The sequence below is a fragment of the Euprymna scolopes genome, chromosome 14 (genome assembly GCF_053919585.1).
Source record: "Euprymna scolopes isolate OS-2025 chromosome 14, ASM5391958v1, whole genome shotgun sequence".
Lineage (NCBI taxonomy): Eukaryota > Metazoa > Mollusca > Cephalopoda > Sepiida > Sepiolidae > Euprymna > Euprymna scolopes.
Window position 1 is genome coordinate 82,214,617 of NC_136495.1, and position 23,080 is coordinate 82,237,696.

At 30.5% G+C, this 23,080-nt stretch overlaps 1 protein-coding gene across 2 annotated transcripts; it reads left to right on the forward strand.

The window, feature by feature from the left end:
- Nucleotides 1–5,199: 5,199 nt before the first annotated feature.
- On the forward strand, nucleotides 5,200–22,837 carry LOC145293136 (nuclear protein 1-like). Of its 2 annotated transcripts, XM_080139544.1 has the most exons (3): nucleotides 5,200–5,335; nucleotides 5,458–5,765; nucleotides 22,156–22,837. In XM_080139544.1, the coding sequence occupies exon 2, from the start codon at nucleotides 5,466–5,468 to the stop codon at nucleotides 5,721–5,723; it is 258 nt and encodes an 85-aa protein (XP_079995670.1). In that variant the 5' UTR covers nucleotides 5,200–5,335; nucleotides 5,458–5,465; the 3' UTR covers nucleotides 5,724–5,765; nucleotides 22,156–22,837. The 2 variants fall into 2 exon arrangements, with proteins under 2 accessions (XP_079995670.1, XP_079995668.1); XM_080139542.1 differs by lacking the exon at nucleotides 22,156–22,837 and having other exon boundaries at nucleotides 5,458–5,795.
- The last annotated feature ends 243 nt before the right edge of the window (nucleotides 22,838–23,080 follow it).

Genomic DNA, 23,080 nt, shown 5'->3' on the forward strand with positions numbered 1-23,080 from the left:
TTTCTGGTGAGGTGGTATATATATATATATATATATATATATATATATATATATATATATACTTTTTAATATATACCATTTATATTATCCATATATTTAATAAAGTTGAGCCATTTATTGCACTAACAGTGAGATTAAAACCCTGAATTCAACTTCATACAATAGAAGAACAATAGTTTTCTAATACACTGATCATGTGTATGCAATCGATGATGTAAAATCAGCTAATTTGCATATTGCTATGAAAACGGACTTCTCATTTATCAACTATTCGTTTTTATTGTTTTCTGATTCAATAATTGTTTTTATTTTAACATAATGCATAGTTCTTTTTACAAATATTTTTTAAGTTTTGTGGATCAACATTTTGCGTGAAATGGATCTGGACGTTGAGATTCTTGGTTTTCTTAATTTTACTAGGCAATGTTGGGATACAGGTCATACTAATTAAATATATAATTTAAATATATAAATTAAATATATAATTTAAATATATAATTTAAATATATAATTTAAATATACAAATTAAATATATCATTTAAATATATAACTTAAATATATAAATTAAATATATGAATTAAATATATAACTTAAATATATATATATATATATTAAATATATAATTTAAATATATAACTTCTTAAATTTAACATTCGTTATCATCATCTTTGGTCCATTTTACATACTGATAGATTTGAACGGCTTTTAGAAATTGACTTTCAAGCTAAACTATTGCTGGGCATGTTTTTATTTATTCCTTACATTTTAACATTTAATAAACAACTTTGTCATCTTCATTAGTAGCGTGTATAAGAGAGAAATGAGTTAGTAGGAGAGTTCAGTGTTCGTGCGTCCTTGTACTTATAGTAATTGTGAAAAGAGTTTCTGATGTGGGGATGTAGTTTAGATATCCGACAGGTCTGTTGAAAGAGAGAGAGAAAAGTGTTCAATGTGTGTACATGTTGTAGGAGCGTGTGTCCAATAGTAGAGACGGGGCAAAGGGTTAGTGTCTTGTGGTAGAAAAGAGTATGTGTGTGAAGCGCACGTGGAAACAAGTTTTGACAATAGCAATGTTGGTTTGTTGTACTCATATTGGCCTGGGGCTAACGGCCCCAAGCGAGGTCTACTGCCAGGCAGAGCAGGTAGGAAAGAGAAAGAGGGTTTGCCGATTTTGCCTTTTATATACTTGGTCATGTGATAGAGAGCTGGCTTGTGATTGGATAAGCCAGGGAGAAAATGGATTTCAAATCTCGAGCCGCAAGAATTAACTCCTGCTACTGTGCTTGTTGCAAGTTCGTCTCATAAGTTGTAAGAAACCACCGCATTTGCTGCTAAACTTGTGACTTTTTTCAGATAATTTCATTATTATCAGTATTTGTCAGTCCTGGTGATGCGCATTAGACACATGCATTTTATTTGTGCAGACTTTTTATAATATTTATATAAAGTTTATTTATAAAGCTCTATTTTGCATTGGGCATTCAATATAGTTGAACCTGTATAATTTATATATAAATATAATTCTACTGTCTCTATGTTAATACCGGTGCTTCATCATTGTCTTTTTTCCTCTTCATATTCTCAACTTGTATTATCCACAATAACAACATTATTTAGCATGTTGAAAAAGGAATCCAACAAAAAGGGTGTTATATAAAACTTGAAACTTAGAATATCAAATATTCTAAGTTAATATTTCGAATCCAGAGGAATCACATTTTACAAAGTTATATATCACTATGTACAGTTATATTTGTACTTATATATAAAATGTACTTTGTGTGTCTGTGCATGTGTGAGACAAACAGAGAGTTTGTTCCTTATGGAATTCGAAATGACTGGCCAATTTTTTGGAAATTTCACACACATGTACTTTATGCGTTTGGGGGTGTTCTTGGATAGGTTCTGTATTGGAATGTTTTTGATACGTATTGAAAATTGATAATTGAAAAAATCTTATTAAAGAAGTAATAGTTTGATTTTGACCAAAGTTAACACTCTTATACAGCCTAACATTACAAATGCACTTGAGAAATTTTATTACCGCACAAACAAAAGGATCCAGTATACAAAATCAACAGTATTTGCTATAAGATAATGGCGCATTCAAAATTAATGTTTCTATTTAGAGCATAATTTCACTATGATACCTGACTTTTGCATTTTAAACTTTGATTCCAGCTATTATATAAAAATAATTTTATGAAATCAGCAGTAGGTTCTCTACAGTGCAATGTAGACTACAATGTATTGCGGGCTGAGTTATTGCGGGAAGGCATGTGAAGCTTCCTCCTGATGCCCCATGATGGGTCCCCGGCAGGCAATCGATCGATTTGATTGAAAAATGAACGAGTTCACCGATTTTGATGATAATAAATAGTATTGTAAGTAGTATTCACTAATCATCATTCAATCCCGGGCAACGTCGAGTCTCCTGAGTTAGCATAGTTATAGAACAAAAACTCTAAGAATGTTTTTTATCAGCTTACTTATCATGGTGCACACTTCATTTGTAATCACATAGGGACATTTGATTTACAGGAAAATTAATTTGAAGCCAATCTCATGAAAGAATCATCTGTAGTATACATACAAATCTTCAAGTTATATTGTTCATCAATTTGTTAGTGGGAACTCTAAACATTTCTAGCATCTGCATCATTTCTTGTCAGAGCTATTAAGCGAAAACAGATGTTTATTTGAGGCCGTGTCTAAGCTTTTGGTCATTATGCCTCTGGACTTTTGAATTATAGTGAAAATCAGAATATGAACAGTACCCTGTTCAAGCTTTAATACCATAACATGGAAGATGTTCATTCCGAAATATGCACCAGCGATAAACAGTTTTTCGGAGATACACATAAAAGAGATTAGAGAACATATGATGGAATGCACACTCTGATAGACAAAGCAATAAACAACAATAAAAAGGAGTTATGATTTCAATTACAATAATGAAAGAACACATGTTGCCAGGGTCAAAGATAGAGAACTATGTGTTAGCAATGAATAAGTAAATATTACTTATTTTGTGTTGCGTATTTTTGAGAGTCTATGTGACTGCTAACAGAGGGCGCTAATGCATTTTAATTCAATAAGTATCTCAAACATAAACACATTAATAACTACTTTTTCGATAGTTCTTTTCATCCCCTCCCCATTTTTCTTTTTTTAACTATTCCGTTTATGTGTTTTGTTACTATTTTTAAGAAATTATTATTTTTCTTTCATAAATAGGATTTGGAAAGACTTGAAATTATTAAAGAAACTAAGTTTTTATATAACTATAATTATTATGGTTTATGAACTTTCTTCTATTCTCTCTGAATTATTCAGCCTCTGTTTGTCTCAGTTCTGTTCCTCTTCTTGTTGGAAGGAGTCGTCTGCTGTCCCTATCTTTAAAAATGCTGATGATCGATCTGATCCAACTAAATATCGCCCCGTTAGTCTTCTCTCTGCTGTTGGCAAAGTTTTTGAGAGGTTGGTCAACAGCAGGCGTGTTCATTTTCTGGAAAGTCTGGACCTCTTTAGTAATGTTCAGTATGGCTTTCATGATTTTGTTCTACAGCTTATGTATTAACTGTTGTGACCAAACGGATTTGTCGGTTTATGGATAATTCAGGCGAGAGTAAGGTCATTGCACTTGACATTTCAAAAGCATTCAATAGAGTGTAGCATCCTGGTCTTCTACATAACTTCAAAGTCATGGTATTGATGATAAAGTTCTTAAAATTGTTTGGTCTTTTCTTTCTGATCAGAGCTTGCGAGTAACTCTTTAGGAGTATCTTCATTTTCTTTTCCTATCAATGTCAATTTTCTTCAGGATTCTATTTTAGGGCCAACACTGTTTCTTCTCTATATAAATGACCTTCCAGAGACTATTATTCAGAAAATAAACTGATGACATCACCTTCTATTGTGGTATTGCTTCTCACCCATCTTTCTTGGATCAGTTGAAGTATGCAACTGATCTAGTTGATTTGGATTCTATTATGGATTGGGCTAAGAAATGGCTTGTTTTGGTTAATCCTATTAGGACTCAACTGTTGTCCTTCAATTGTAATTACTTCCTGAGATTCTTATGGATGACTCTGCTCTCAATGAGAAATCCACTCTAAAATTTCTGAATCTTCCTTTCTCATCAAATCTTTCTTGGAGTCCATATATTAAATCCATTGCTCTTTCTGATTCTTGTGAAATAAGTTCTCTCTACCGCTCTAAACATTTTCCCACACTCGAGGCTATTCTTTATCTCTACAAATCTACTATCGAACCATGTATGGAATACTGTTACCATATTTGTGCTGGTGAATCTATGTTCCATTTGAAGGTTCTTGATGAATTGCAGAAACACATCTGTAATTTGATTGGCCCCAACTTCTCTCTCACAGACATTGATGTTGCTAATATCTGTCTTTTCTACAAATGCTATAATGATATGTGTTCCTCAGAATCCCTGCTTTCTTTGTTCCATCTCATTTGATTTGTTGATCTAGTAGTCTCTATCAATTCACAGTTTTAATACTTCATTGTAAATTCCTATTCCAGTAGCTTCTTTCCAAGGACTGCAAGGTTGTGAAACTCTCTTCCTGCTCACTGTTTTCTTGCCTACAGCCTTGATCTTTTCAAGACTAAGATCAGTAGGCTTCTCCTGTCTTTGCAATAATCAACTTACGTTCTTGTTAGTTTCTTACATCGAGTGGCTTCATGCCTTGTCTCGAGCGAGTTTCATAAAAAATAGTTTGGTTGTAAAAAGCTTCCAAAACTTTCAATCTTTTAATTGAATGAAGGTTTACTAAAAATTTTAAAACCAGGAAGGACTTTCTATTCAATAGTTTAAAGGTTTTCAAATTTCAAGGAATCACGAACTAATTTCATAGTTTATCAACTATTCACAACAGATTAAAATTGCTGACTCGTTTACAAATATACCGAAATGCTTTCTATTGGATTTAATTTCATAATTTTTAATTAATTTTTTTTGTAAAAAATTTCAATAAGCTTATTAAAAAATTCATTTTATTTTAGGTTATTGTCTTTTTATTCAAATAAATATTCAATTAATAGTAAATAAGAAATAATTATGTATACGTTACGTAGAGGTGAAAAACACAAACCCACCGACACACGAGATTCATGAGGTGATAAATAAATAAATGAGAACCGAAATTACTGCACGGTTTGTCTTCCATAGATTTTCAGCGAATTAGTCACGTGTAGCTAAGGCAATTTTGAATTCGTTTTTGCTGAGCAGACAACATCAACAAGTTGGCATTCGCTCTTCTCCTGCACGCTATTTTGGTCGAGAAGGATTTGTTGGAAATTTTTATTCAAGGTTCGTTTGCTCTTACTTTTAAACTTAGATTTGTCATTTAAAATATATATATATATATATATATATATATATATATATATATATATATATATATATAAAATTTTTATTTTTTATTTTTTTAGTCCCCAGAATGGCCGAGGGCAAATCCACAAAGAAGGTCGATGGTAGCGAAGAGTACATGGATGATTTCGACGAGTACAATATCAACCAAGAGAAATTTGTCCATTCCAGCCACAGTGGCAAAGGTCGGTCGAAAAAAGAAGCCGATCAGCACACGAATCATGCCGACCCTGGAGGTCACACCCGAAAGGTTGTCACGAAATTGGTGAATAACAGTCACAAACACCCGAAGCCGACGGAGAAAGAGTTAGCCAAAAAGAAGGAATGAAATGTAACATTTAGAAAAGGAAAAAATAAATAAACAAAAAAGGTAATAAACAAAAAATTATTTAAAATTTAATTTTGTTTTCATTTATTTGTTGTGTTTGATTTGCTTCTCTCTTCCCACCTGCGAGGGCCTTGTCGTCCTGGCTGCGATTAGATATTTTTATTCGATTTTCCAAAGCAGGATGCCCCCCCCCCCTTTCCGCCTCGGACATGTCTTCCTAGTTTCAGGAGAGGAGCGAGCGCTCCTCCGCCGCTCCTCCTCATCGGAATGGGAGGATATTTGACTCGCCTGCCCTTTCTCTACCGGGGTATACTGAGTGACCCGTCTGATTCAGACAATTTTTATACGTTGTCTCATGCCTTAGACGCCTTTGTCTCGCTCGTGATCTACCCCCCCCCTCCGTGTTACATTCGGCCCTCGTGGGGAGGTTGATTTATTAAGGGTATAACACCTGTTTTTAATGTGAGGGGAAAATGCATTCCCTCAAAAAAGAAAATAAAACGTGACAAAAACAAAAAAAACAAAAAAAAAAACTCTAAAGTAGGACAATTTTTAATGTCTCAGTCTAGAAGGATTTCTCCTGACTAATGGATACAACAACAGATCCTACGCTTTGATCCTAAACCTTTTATTGCTTGTTTCTAAAAGCTATTTATTTATTGGGAATAACTGAATTATTTTGTTTTTCGTCGTTAAAAAGTAGAAAGTCCTTACGTTTTCCGCAAAAGAATTTCTGTTTTTGTCGTCAGCAATTTTTTTGCTCAACTTCAAAATTAAATTGGATGACGACACACAGGTCGCCGTGACTTTTGAGGAGAAAGTCGTTGACTCCCCTACTATCCACGTTTCAGACTCAGTAAATTGACCGGTGTCCAAGTAGGTTGCAGTTTTCTTAGAGTTGAAAATGTTGAATGACCCCACCCCTCCTCCGGTTAAATCCTAGATGAAAGTACAGAATAGTTAACAAATCTGGACCCGTTCTCATGTTAATAACTTTCTAAATTTAGATAGATATCCATTTTTAATATGTGGAGGGTTTTTTTTTGGGGGGGGGATAACTATTCTGTATCTTCACCAAATCTTATTTTATTCAGTTAAACGGCGGGTTTGTATTACTGTACACATAGATTCGAAAAAGTTGTCAAAAAACAAATATATAACAAATAAATATTATCAAAGGCAAGATAAGTTACTTTTCTACGAAACAGGATACATTTTTTGAGTTTTTATTCAATGTAACATGTTTATTCAGCTCGAAAAACATGCAGTGTTTACCGATGTATTGGAAAATTCAAAATGGCGCCCGACACTCTCTTTAACATAGTAAGTTTGGGAAAAGGTGTTATAAATAATAAACTAGACAAAATACTATTTAAAAAACACCGAATATATGTCAACTTATATCACGGTAACATATATTGAGCGAATTTCTAACAGTAGTTTGTGTAGTTTATTATTTATAACATCTTTTCCTGAACTTACCGTGTTAAAGAGAGAGTCGGGCGCCATCTTGAATTTTCCAATACGGTAAACACTGTATGCTTTTCGAGCTGAATAAACATGTTACATTGAATAAAAACACGAAAAATATATCCAGTTAGGTAGAAAAGTGACTTATCTTGCCTTTGATAACATTTATTTGTTATATATTTGTTTTTTGACAACTTTTTCGAATCTATGTGTACAGTAATACAAACCCGTAGAAAATTAATTATTAAAGAAAATAAAAATAGAATTTTATGGAAACGATCGTAAGACACAGGAGAGTTCAAAAGGAAGGTAATTTTCCGTTTCGATTTGAACAAGATGGCCGCAGTTTTTCACCTGTTAACACGATTAAAGTTGTGGGTTTGTATTACTGTAGACATAGATTCGAAAAAGTTGTCAAAAAACAAATATATAAACAAATAAATGTTATCAAAGGCAAATAAGTTACTTTTCTACCTAACTGGATATTTTTTGTGTTTTTATGTAATATAACATGTTTATTCAGCTCGAAAAACAGTGATTACCGATGTATTGGAAAATTTAAAATGGCGCCGAAATTTCCGCTGAACACGGTAAGTTTGGGAAAATGAGTTAAAAATTAAAAAAATATACAAAATACCATTAAAAACCCACCGAATATATGTCTTGTCAGCCTATGTCATGGTAACATATATTGAGCGAGTTTCTAACAGTATTTTTGTATATTTTTTATTTTTAACTCATTTTCCCAAACTTACCGTGTTCAAGCAGAGAGTTCGGTGCCATTTAACATTTTCCAATACATCGGTAAACACTGTATGTTTTTTGAGCTAAGTAAACATGTTACATTATATAAAAACACAACAAAATTATCCAGTTAGGTAGAAAAGTAACTTATCTTGCCTTTGATAACATTTATTTGCTATATATTTGTTTTTTGACAACTTTTTCGAATCTATGTGTATACTAATACAAACCCCCAATTTTTTTTTTTAATAATGCAGTAATATTCAGGTAATTTCGACTCTATACACACACACACACACACACACACACACACACACACACACACAAATCAGTAGACACCATTTTTTTTCTTTATCTGAAAGCTTCATTTATCGACTACAAAATTTCGTCCTAATAGTGTAGAAGCACCCCATATTCCTCTCAAACAACTTTTGTTTACTTGGAACTATGTATTTTTTTTAAAGTATGATTCTAAACACCCTTCTTTTATTTATTTCCTTTTAATGTTCATTTTATTTATTTAAAAAACAAAAAAGAGAGACAAATCTTTATGATGTACATAATCGTCATGGAATGAAGATGTCATATTCCAAAAATTACGTAAATTGATCAAGTGTTTTTTTAAATTTACAAAAACAATTTTTTTTTTGGTACTAAGAAAATCAAATTTTATGAGAAAGTGATACGGAGGCTGTGAGCGGTTATTCTTTTTCTTTTTTTTTACATAGGCATAACAACTTATCAAGGCCCAGAGACCACTCGAGGATAAGGGTTAAGAGTGTAGTCAATTGGACAATATAGTAATCGTTAGTAATGGAAATTCGGTAAATTTGTTAACTTAAGTGGAACGGCTCATCAAGAACTTGTTTACGTTGGACTTAAAGACACCCATATTGTAGTCAGCTGGAAAGCAGGAAAACGGAAGACAATTCCACAGGCATGCAGTTCTAAGAAAGAAGCTTTGTTCATGGAATCTACGTTTAGGTTTCGGCATAGATAAAGAGTGGAGGGAATTATTGCTTGTGTTTTCAGCTAGACGAGTGTTTCTTGTGAAAGATTGGTGAGGGGGGACCATAGATTGAAGCTCAGTCGAGCTGAGCACTTGCCATGAAAATAACGATAAAGCAGAGACAAACACGCAATATCTCTTCTGTGAGATAGAGGTTGCAGGGAAGAGAAAAGGACATCTCCTACGAGAAGGCTACGAAGTCTATTTTGAACTCTATCAAGGCAGGACAAGTCCTTTCTAGCAGCTTCTGCCCAGATGTGGCAACAATACTCCATCCTTGCACGTACCTGGCTCTTATATAGATTGTGAATTGCATCAGCAGTGAGATATCTACTGGATTGATAGAAGGATCCCACCATTTTTCCAGTGGCCTTGGCAACAGATTTGATGTACGTGTTCCATTTACGATCAGGAGTAAAGGAGTAAAAGTCCAGAAGCTTGTCAAAACATGAGGCCTCCCCAAGATGAGAGCCATTTCTTTTTAGAAGAATATGTTTAAATTCAAGGGCGACAATTTAATTCAATACCGAGATTTTGTATTCAAAATAATTACAACTGTTTAATCGCTAAAAATCATAAAATTTGTTTTTCTTAATTAAAAAAAAATTGATCAATTTACGTAATTTTTAGACACTTCAGTTCCGTGACGAGTATATAAACATTTTTCAGTGCTGTTTTACAATTTGTCATTGTTCTGAGGGAGACAATTCTCTTTTACTAAGAGATTCGTTCATTTTTTACATCTCATAATTTAGGACGCTCAAACCGACAATAAATCAAAACATTAAAAAAAGAAAGCTACAATGAATTTTTGGCACTTCTGCATGTTAGTGACATGAGGCGAATGTGTGTATTTTAGTTTCAAGAACCGCTGACAGATGTCACTTGTCAGACAAAGAACAGGGGTCGATAACTCTTCCTTTTCTAAAAGTGCATGCAAAAAAAAATTATATTTTGCTACATTTTTATACAATCTTTTTGTACAAAAACAAACAAACAAACAAAAACAAATTATTCTTAAACCTCTATAAATGTTTTATGTTTTTAAAATTCTATTTTGCTACATTGAAAAACAAAAATTTACTGTGAAAGAAAAACTATTCTTGTGTAAAAAAAAATATTCTTAAACCTCTATAAATGTTTCATGTTTTTAAATTTTGACAATCTTACTTTAAAAAACAAAACAATTTTTCTGTAACAAAAATTATTTTTAAACTATAAATGTTTCCTGTTTTTAAAATTTTATTTTGCTACATTCACAACTAAAATATTTTGATACATTAAATCACTAATTAAAAAGAAATTATATTAATACATTAAAATTATATTTTGATATATTTTCTAATGTTTCGATTTTCATATATTTTTGTGTTATTTATTTTGTTATATATTTTTGTGTTATCGTAAACACTTGTTTATATTTGAGGTTCACATATGGCCGCTAGATGTCATTTCTCTTTCGAAGAACAGGGGTCAATAACTCGTCTCTGTTGCCAATATGTCACTGTCATGCAGAAGTGCCGATTGCTTTTAGAATTATTTGGGGGAGTGTTCTGTACGATTGTATAAAATGTAGCAACGTATAATTATTTTTTATTCATTTTTTACTTTTTTCACAATAAGATTGTATAAAAATATATCAAAATAAAATTTTAGCAAAATGTAGCAATATATAATTTTAAAAATATGAAACATTTATAGAGCTAAGAATATTTTTTTACACAAAGATTTTTTTTTTTTTTCACAGTAAGATCGTATAAACATATATCAAAATATAATTTTGGTTTGTCAATAGAGCAAAATATAATTTTAATGTAGAAGTTTTTATTTATTTATCTATAAAAATTTATAGAAATTTTTAATAGTACACATGGCACTGTCATGCAGACGTGTCAATTTCTTTTTCTTGATGTTATTTTTATTTTATGTATTTTTTGTGTAATATCTCAACATATTTCACTCTAAATAATTTGAGTGTTTGAAATTTGATTCAAACCTTAAATATTAGATAAAGTCAATTCGATTAATTTGTAGTTTAGGGGTAATTCTTTTTTGGCACACCAGGACGCCAGCTCGCCAAAAAGTATGCCACGGGCCAAATTTCATTCCGTCATAAAAACAACTTTCTACAGAAAAAACCCCCTTATTTTTACACTTTTATCTCGCGAATAAACATGAAATTATATATTAAAAACCGTGTTTATTATTTTTAATATCAAACAACGGTGTTAAAGTCAGTGTTTTCGATTTTAAAACAAAACTAATTTTTTTGATAAATCTCTGGCGTACTCATGAATCATTTTTTTAAGAATAAAATTGAATAAAGTTTATGTTTACAAGAATGTTTAGACATTTACTTAGCAAATAAGCATAAAAATATATAGGTAAAACCACGTTTATTATTTTTAAAAAATCCAAATTATACATCAGGTATGAAGTTGACTTCCTTTTTTTTTTTTAAACGAAAGTGACTTTGTTTGATAACATTGTGTTTAGCATACTCATGAATTATTTTTTCTAAAGAATAAAATTAAATACAGTTTATTTTTACAAGAATATTCAGACATTTACCTAGCAAATAAGCATGTTTATTCGTGTGACAAATGTATAAAGATCATTGTAAAAATAAATTTTATTCAATTTTATTTTTTAGAAAAAATAATCCATGAGTACGCCAAACACAATTTTATCAAACAAAGTCACTTTCGTTTAAGAAAAAAAAAGGAAGTCAACTTCATACCCGATGTATAATTTGAATTTTTTAAAAATAATAAACGTGGTTTTTCCTATATATTTTTATGCTTATTTGTTAGGTAAATGTCTGAACATTCTTGTAAAAATAAACTTTATTCAATTTTATTCTTTAGAAAAAATAATTCATGAGTACGCCAAACATAATTTTATCAAACAAAGTCAGTTTCGTTTAAAAAAAAACAAACTCTGGAATAAAAAGTTGCTGAAAATAAATTCTGAGGCTCTGTCATTTCTTGGGAAGAATTTCCATTGCAGCTTCTTGTCAAACAAGACCAAAGATGGGATAGATATGTTTCCGATTGACCAGATGTTGAAACTCCAAATAAGTATTATTCGTCGTTTGTGTTGTAAAGGTGTTTATGTATATTCTTGTCCTGTCAGGAAGTGTATTGAAATGTAGATAAACACAACGACAAACTCTGGATTAGACGATCAAAGGTGAACACATGTATATACACGTCATATAGATGGCTATGACACATGTATATACACAAGTCATATAGATGGCTATGACACATGTATATACACAAGTCATATAGATGGCTATAAAACATGTATATACACATGTCATATAGATGGCTATGACACATGTATATACACATGTAATATAGATGGCTATGACACATGTATATACACGTCATATAGATGGCTATGAAACATGTATATACACATGTCATATAGATGGCTATGACACATGTATATACACATGTCATATGGATAGCTATGACACATGTATATACACATGTCATATGGATGGCTATGACACATGTATATACACGTCATATAGATGGCTATGAGACATGCATATACACGTCATAGAGATGGCTATGAGACATGTATATACACATGTCATATAGATGTCTATGACACATGTATATACACATGTCATATAGATGGCTATGACACATGTATATACACATGTCATATAGATGGCTATGACACATGTATATACACATGTCATATAGAGGCTATGACACATGTATATACACGTCATATAGATGGCTATGACACATGTATATACACATGTCATATAGATGGCTATGAGACATGTATATACACATGTCATATAGATGGCTATGACACATGTATATACACATGTCATATGGATGGCTATGACACATGTATATACACATGTCATATGGATGGCTATGACACATGTATATACACGTCATATAGATGGCTATGAGACATGTATATACACGTCATATAGATGGCTATGAGACATGTATATACACATGTCATATAGATGTCTATGACACATGTATATACACATGTCATATAGATGGATATGACACATGTATATACACATGTCATATAGATGGCTATGACACATGTATATACACATGTCATATAGATGGCTATGACACATGTATATACACATGTCATATAGATGGCTATGACACATGTATATACACATGTCATATAGATGTCTATGACACATGTATATACACGTCATATAGATGGCTATAACACATGTATATACACATGTCATATAGATGGCTATGACACATGTATATACACATGTCATATAGATGGCTATGACACATGTATATACACATGTCATATAGATGGCTATGACACATGTATATACACGTCATATAGATGGCTATGACACATGTATATACACATGTCATATAGATGGCTATGACACATGTATATACACATGTCATATAGATGGCTATGACACATGTATATACACATGTCATATAGATGGCTATGACACATGTATATACACATGTCATATAGATGGCTATGACACATGTATATACACATGTCATATAGATGGCTATGACACATGTATATACACATGTCATATAGATGGCTATGACACATGTATATACACATGTCATATAGATGGCTATGACACATGTATATACACATGTCATATAGATAGCTATGACACATGTATATACACGTCATATAGATGGCTATAAAATATGTATATACACATGTCATATAGATGGCTATGACACATGTATATACACATGTCATATGGATGGCTATGACACATGTATATATACACATGTCATATGGATGGCTATGACATATGTATATACACGTCATATAGATGGCTATGAGACATGTATATACACGTCATATAGATGGCTATGACACATGTATATACACATGTAATATAGATGGCTATGACACATGTATATACACGTCATATAGATGGCTATTAAACATGTATATACACATGTCATATAGATGGCTATGACGCATGTATATACACATGTCATACGGATAGCTATGACACATGTATATACACATGTCATATGGATGGCTATGACACATGTATATACACGTCATATAGATGGCTATGAGACATGCATATACACGTCATATAGATGGCTATGAGACATGTATATACACATGTCATATAGATGTCTATGACACATGTATATACACATGTCATATAGATGGCTATGACACATGTATATACACATGTCATATAGATGGCTATGACACATGTATATACACATGTCATATAGAGGCTATGACACATGTATATACACGTCATATAGATGGCTATGACACATGTATATACACATGTCATATAGATGGCTATGAGACATGTATATACACATGTCATATAGATGGCTATGACACATGTATATACACATGTCATATGGATGGCTATGACACATGTATATACACATGTCATATGGATGGCTATGACACATGTATATACACATGTCATATAGATGGCTATGAGACATGTATATACACGTCATATAGATGGCTATGAGACATGTATATACACATGTCATATAGATGTCTATGACACATGTATATACACATGTCATATAGATGGATATGACACATGTATATACACATGTCATATAGATGGCTATGACACATGTATATACACATGTCATATAGATGGCTATGACACATGTATATACACATGTCATATAGATGGCTATGACACATGTATATACACATGTCATATAGATGGCTATGACACATGTATATACACATGTCATATAGATGGCTATGACACATGTATATACACGTCATATAGATGGCTATGACACATGTATATACACATGTCATATAGATGGCTATGACACATGTATATACACATGTCATATAGATGGCTATGACACATGTATATACACATGTCATATAGATGGCTATGACACATGTATATACACATGTCATATAGATGGCTATGACACATGTATATACACATGTCATATAGATGGCTATGACACATGTATATACACATGTCATATAGATGGCTATGACACATGTATATACACATGTCATATAGATGGCTATGACACATGTATATACACATGTCATATAGATGGCTATGACACATGTATATACACGTCATATAGATGGCTATAAAATATGTATATACACATGTCATATAGATGGCTATGACACATGTATATACACATGTCATATGGATGGCTATGACACATGTATATACACGTCATATAGATGGCTATGAGACATGTATATACACGTCATATAGATGGCTATGAGACATGTATATACACATGTCATATAGATGGCTATGACACATGTATATACACATGTCATATAGATGGCTATGACACATGTATATACACGTCATATAGATGGCTATGACACATGTATATACACATGTCATATAGATGGCTATGAGACATGTATATACACATGTCATATAGATGGCTATCACACATGTATATACACATGTCATATGGATTGCTATGACACATGTATATACACATGTCTTATGGATGGCTATGACACATGTATATACACGTCATATAGATGGCTATGAGACATGTATATACACGTCATATAGATGGCTATGAGACATGTATATACACGTCATATAGATGGCTATGAGACATGTATATACACATGTCATATAGATGTCTATGACACATGTATATACACATGTCATATGGATGGCTATGACACATGTATATACACATGTCATATGGATGGCTATGACACATGTATATACACGTCATATAGATGGCTATGAGACATGTATATACACGTCATATAGATGGCTATGAGACATGTATATACACATGTCATATAGATGTCTATGACACATGTATATACACATGTCATATAGATGGCTATGACACATGTATATACACATGTCATATAGATGTCTATGACACATGTATATACACATGTCATATAGATGGCTATGACACATGTATATACACGTCATATAGATGGCTATGACACATGTATATACACATGTCATATAGATGGCTATGAGACATGTATATACACATGTCATATAGATGGCTATGACACATGTATATACACATGTCATATAGATGGCTATGACACATGTATATACACATGTCATATTGATGGCTATGACACATGTATATACACATGTCTTATGGATGGCTATGACACATGTATATACACGTCATATAGATGGCTATGAGACATGTATATACACGTCATATAGATGGCTATGAGACATGTATATACACGTCATATAGATGGCTATGAGACATGTATATAAACATGTCATATAGATGTCTATGACACATGTATATACACATGTCATATAGATGGCTATGACACATGTATATACACATGTCATATAGATGGCTATGACACATGTATATACACATGTCATATAGATGGCTATGACACATGTATATACACATGTCATATAGATGGCTATGACACATGTATATACACATGTCATATGGATGGCTATGACACATGTATATACACATGTCATATGGATGGCTATGAGACATGTATATACACGTCATATAGATGGCTATGAGACATGTATATACACGTCATATAGATGGCTATGAGACATGTATATACACATGTCATATAGATGTCTATGACACATGTATATACACATGTCATATAGATGGCTATGACACATGTATATACACATGTCATATAGATGTCTATGACACATGTATATACACATGTCATATAGATGGCTATGACACATGTATATACACGTCATATAGATGGCTATGACACATGTATATACACATGTCATATAGATGGCTATGAGACATGTATATACACATGTCATATAGATGGCTATGACACATGTATATACACATGTCATATAGATGGCTATGACACATGTATATACACATGTCATATGGATGGCTATGACACATGTATATACACGTCATATAGATGGCTATGAGACATGTATATACACGTCATATAGATGGCTATGAGACATGTATATACACATGTCATTTAGATGTCTATAACACATGTATATACACATGTCATATAGATGGCTATGACACATGTATATACACATGTCATATAGATGGCTATTACACATGTATATACACATGTCATATAGATGGCTATGACACATGTATATACACATGTCATATAGATTGCTATGACACATGTATATACACGTCATATAGATGGCTATGACACATGTATATACACATGTCATATAGATGGCTATGACACATGTATATACACTCTTATACAATCTAACCACTAGAAGACACATGTATACATAATATATGCCCCCCCTTGACAATAACACTCACCGATAATCTCAGCTCTTATAAATGGTCATCATCATTATCATCATATCGTGAATTCAAAGATTCTGTTGTTGGCATTGGTTTCCTTGATATTTTTCTAATCAGAATTATTTCTAGAAAGATATTGGATACTTACAGCAGGGACCACAAGAAGGTTGCCAACATTCTAAGTGAAAGTGATTTTTGTGGAACAAACTGGATTTGAACTTGGAACACCCAGATTATCAGTCAGTGTCATTCACCACTAGACCACTGTCACCAGTGATGGGATTCAGCCGGTTAGCACCAGTTCATGCGAACCGGTGTTTAAAATATGAGTTCGGCGAACCGGTTGTTAAAATTACGTAAACCCTTATTCATAACTACATTATAGTAGATTCTTTATTCTTATTAACATTTTCTTAGAACCTGTTCTTAAAAAATTGGAATCCCACCACTGACTGTCACCTCCCTTATAGAAATGTCAAAAAAGCATGAAGCAAAGAAACTTTAAAGTATTTTAACAAACAAAGAAAAAGGTTTAAAAGTTAATCAAAAATGATGATCAAACGAAGAAACTCAGGCTGTATTTAACAACAGCAGCCAAAAAGAATACAAAAGCTGCAATTGCACTCACCAGAAAAAAAAGAAAAGAAAAGACATTTACACTTGCAAAGAAAGGTTTGTCTCAACTTGTTTCACTGCAAAGATTTAAGTGACTGAACTAATAAATAGCGTACAGTCAATCAGGAAACATCATTTTCATCTAACAAAAAAAATAGCAAAACCTTTTTTTCTTCTTGTAGCATCATGGGAAACTTTTAAAAAATCAAACCACTTTACTGAAAAAGGCATTGTTGAAAAAGAGAAACTCGGAAACACTATGGTATATGAAAGAAGAAAGAAAAACTTTAAATTAATTTTGAGTCACCAGACTTCAAGTTAACCAGACTTCAAGTTAACCAGACTTCAAGATGCCACTAATTTCTTCCAAAGCTCAATAAGACATCTGGTAAAAAAACCCCAGAAGATTTTAACAGAAAAATACATTCACTCTTATCTGTTCTTTATCTGCTAAAACATAACTGCCTATATTTTATTATTCTTTACTTTTTTGGCCTCTTAACACATATTTTCGTTTTTCTTTTCAGTATGATTCAGTGATAAGTTTTTTACCAATTTTTGAACCTTAACATTTTTTTGTCTAATCGCTCTCGCTCTCTCTCTCTCTCTCTCTCTCTCTCTCTCTCTCTCTCTCTATATATATATATATATATATATATATATATATATATATATATATATATATATATATAAAGAATGGATCTAATTTTAGGATAGTTAACTTTAGTAACTACTACCATATTACAGGCTGAAGCCTCTGTTTCTTTCTGTTCCTTCTGTTTGTGACATGGATTCAGTGAATTAAGTTTGATCTTTTGTTTAACTGTTGAGTGTAAATATCAGGTACATTCACTTTCATATGAGACCCTCAAATTATACTGGACTAATATTATATAGTACTGTATGAGTCATATAATATCTGCCTTGATTTATTATTGTAGTAATATGATACCAACAAATTATTAAAGATGGAATATTTCTCTATAAAAAGATTTTTTATTGTATTTTTAAGCATTTAATTCACTAAAGTTTTGTGAAAAACAATTTAGAAATCAAAAATATTAATCTCACCATATTGACAAGTGTCTCTTTTTCTTTAAGATGAGACAATTTCTATATTTTTCGTCAAGACACATGCAAGTTTGAAAAAAAAATGCATGCAAGTTTGAAAAGCACCAATATTTTGCTCATGTTAAAAAAAAATTAATCGTTTGCTACTGAAAATAGTGACCTAATTTGAAGTAAGCTTGAAAAACTATTTTTAATATAACAATACAAAGAATTGTGCAGAGAGAAAAAGTTAGAATTTGTTTACATTCAGATTTTATCAAAATAACCCACAATATAAACAAGATTGACACTTTAAACAAGGCCAGTCAGTGATATCTATTTTAGTCTTGTTTATACTAATACAAGTTACTTTAAAAAAGAAATCACTTTAATTAGGTCAAATCACATTATTATTAACTTTATGTGGGGCAGTCTTTCCAAGTATTTGTAATTTACTGGCAAAAAGATTTACTTTCTTTTTTTTCTTTGATGATGCTGAAAATAAAATTATTTTTAATAAAATGTGAATTTTCTAAACAGCAAAATAATTAATGGAATTCTAAAACATGGAACACACTTATCAAATGTTGTTCTTCACATTAGTAATTTTTACATTAGTAATTTTTACATTAGTAATTTTTACATTAGTAATTTTCACATTAGTAATTTTTACTTTGTATTATCTTCTCATTATCTTCTCGCATTTGTAATTTACTGGCAAGAAAGATTTACTTTTTTTTTCTTTGATGATGCTGAAAATAAAATTATTTTTAATAAAATGTGAATTTTCTAAACAGCAAAATAATTAATGGAATTCTAAAACATGGAACACACTTATCAAATGTTGTTCTTCACATTAGTAATTTTCACATTAGTAATTTTTACATTAGTAATTTTTACGTTAGTAATTTTTACGTTAGTAATTTTTACTTTGTATTATCTTCTCATTATCTTCTCGCATTTGTAATTTACTGGCAAGAAAGATTTACTTTTTTTTTCTTTGATGATGCTGAAAATAAAATTATTTTTAATAAAATGTGAATTTTCTAAACAGCAAAATAATTAATGGAATTCTAAAACATGGAACACACTTATCAAATGTTGTTCTTCACATTAGTAATTTTCACATTAGTAATTTTTACATTAGTAATTTTTACGTTAGTAATTTTTACGTTAGTAATTTTTACGTTAGTAATTTTTACATTAGTAATTTTCACATTAGTAATTTTCACATTAGTAATTTTCACATTAGTAATTTTCACATTAGTAATTTTCACATTAGTAATTTTTACATTAGTAATTTTTACATTAGTAATTTTTACATTAGTAATTTTTTCATTAGTAATTTTTACATTAGTAATTTTTACATTAGTAATTTTTACATTAGTAATTTTTACATTAGTAATTTGTACATTAGTAATTTGTACATTAGTAATTTTCACATTAGTAATTTTTACATTAGTAATTTTTACATTAGTAATTTTTACATTAGTAATTTTTACATTAGTAATTTTTACATTAGTAATTTTTACATTAGTAATTTTTACATTAGTAATTTTTACATTAGTAATATTTACATTAGTAATTTTTACATTAGTAATTTTTACATTAGTAATTTTTACATTAGTAATTTTTACATTAGTAATTTTTACATTAGTAATTTTTACATTAGTAATTTTTACATTAGTAATTTTTACATTAGTAATTTTTACATTAGTAATTTTTACATTAGTAATTTTCACATTAGTAATTTTCACATTAGTAATTTTCACATTAGTAATTTTTACATTAGTAATTTTTACATTAGTAATTTTTACATTAGTAATTTTTACATTAGTAATTTTTACATTAGTAATTTTTACATTAGTAATTTGTACATTAGTAATTTTTACATTAGTAATTTTTACATTAGTAATTTTCACATTAGTAATTTTCACATTAGTAATTTTCACATTAGTAATTTTTACATTAGTAATTTTTACATTAGTAATTTTTACATTAGTAATTTTTACATTAGTAATTTTTACATTAGTAATTTTCACATTAGTAATTTTTACATTAGTAATTTGTACATTAGTAATTTGTACATTAGTAATTTTCACATTAGTAATTTTCACATTAGTAATTTTTACATTAGTAATTTTTACATTAGTAATTTTTACATTAGTAATTTTTACATTAGTAATTTTCACATTAGTAATTTTCACATTAGTAATTTTCACATTAGTAATTTTCACATTAGTAATTTTTACATTAGTAATTTTTACATTAGTAATTTGTACATTAGTAATTTTTACATTAGTAATTTTTACATTAGTAATTTGTACATTAGTAATTTTTACATTAGTAATTTTTACATTAGTAATTTTTACATTAGTAATTTGTACATTAGTAATTTTTACATTAGTAATTTTTACATTAGTAATTTGTACATTAGTAATTTTTACATTAGTAATTTTTACATTAGTAATTTTTACATTAGTAATTTTTACATTAGTAATTTGTACATTAGTAATTTTTACATTAGTAATTTTTACATTAGTAATTTTTACATTAGTAATTTGTACATTAGTAATTTTTACATTAGTAATTTTTACATTAGTAATTTGTACATTAGTAATTTTTACATTAGTAATTTTTACATTAGTAATTTTTACATTAGTAATTTTTACATTAGTAATTTTTACATTAGTAATTTTTACATTAGTAATTTTTACATTAGTAATTTGTACATTAGTAATTTTTACATTAGTAATTTTTACATTAGTAATTTTTACATTAGTAATTTTTACATTAGTAATTTTTACATTAGTAATTTTTACATTAGTAATTTTTACATTAGTAATTTTTACATTAGTAATTTTTACATTAGTAATTTTTACATTAGTAATTTTTACATTAGTAATTTGTACATTAGTAATTTTTACATTAGTAATTTTTACATTAGTAATTTGTACATTAGTAATTTTTACATTAGTAATTTTTACATTAGTAATTTTTACATTAGTAATTTGTACATTAGTAATTTGTACATTAGTAATTTGTACATTAGTAATTTTCACATTAGTAATTTTTACATTAGTAATTTTTACTTTGTATTATCTTCTCATTATCTTCTCGCATTTGTAATTTACTGGCAAGAAAGATTTACTTTTTGAAATTTATTACAGAAATTCTTTCTAATACAGGGTGGAATAATAAAATTATCGCCATAAAAAAGACAACATGATTCCATTTCCGTTTGATGAAAACCGGTTTTCTTTTTTTGTTGCAGGCCATCTACTAATTGGCCGGTTGTGTACAAATCTCAAGAACGATAGGAGCCTTCTATCATGTTTGAAAGTGACATAATGTTCAACGAGTGGGATCAGAAATGTGCCACTCTCTACCAATCCAAGTTATGACAACAGGATCATTACCAACACCCTCAAAATACAAATCCAGATAACAGGATGATGAACACAAAATTTCAGGCCATAGTTATGGTTTTTGGTATGGTTTCAAGTGAGGCTCACATCAGGCCACCTCACATCTTCAAAGTCGGCTTAAAAGACAACACGAAAGTATGCCTGGATGTGCTGTAGAGTGGGGTGATCCCCTGGTGCAATCAGGTGGCTGCTGACAGATCCTGAGTGTGGTAGCAAGACTCAGCGCTAGCCCATATGTCCAAAGAGACCTAGGCTTGGCTTCAGAAGAAATGCTACGACTTTGTACCCTCCTCCCCTGACCTGAACCCACTGGACTTTTTCATTTGATCATACGTCAGGAATATCACCAACATGATCACTGCCATACCCCGGGATCCCACCAACGCTTGTGAAAAAGGTATGCTCCCAGTTCCAGACCCATGTCGAGGCGGTGATTGAGGCTGAAGGCTGCTACATTAAATAGATTACAGCTCTATTACATAATGAAGTTACCTGAATTGATTTCTTGAATAAAAGTTTTTAAATAAAGCTGTAGTGTTGTTTTCTTTATGGCGACAATTTTATCGTTCCACCCTGTAGAAAAATATATTTATGAAAACTAATTAGCTAATTATGTTAAAAATAACTCTAATGTAAATAATTGTAAATAATTGAAACTAGATTAATTGAAATCATATTGATGACAGCATTTTCTTCTTTTTTTTTCAATTTTATTAAAGTAGAATAATAGAATCTTTGATCTTCTACTGGCATAACGAATAGTTGACATTC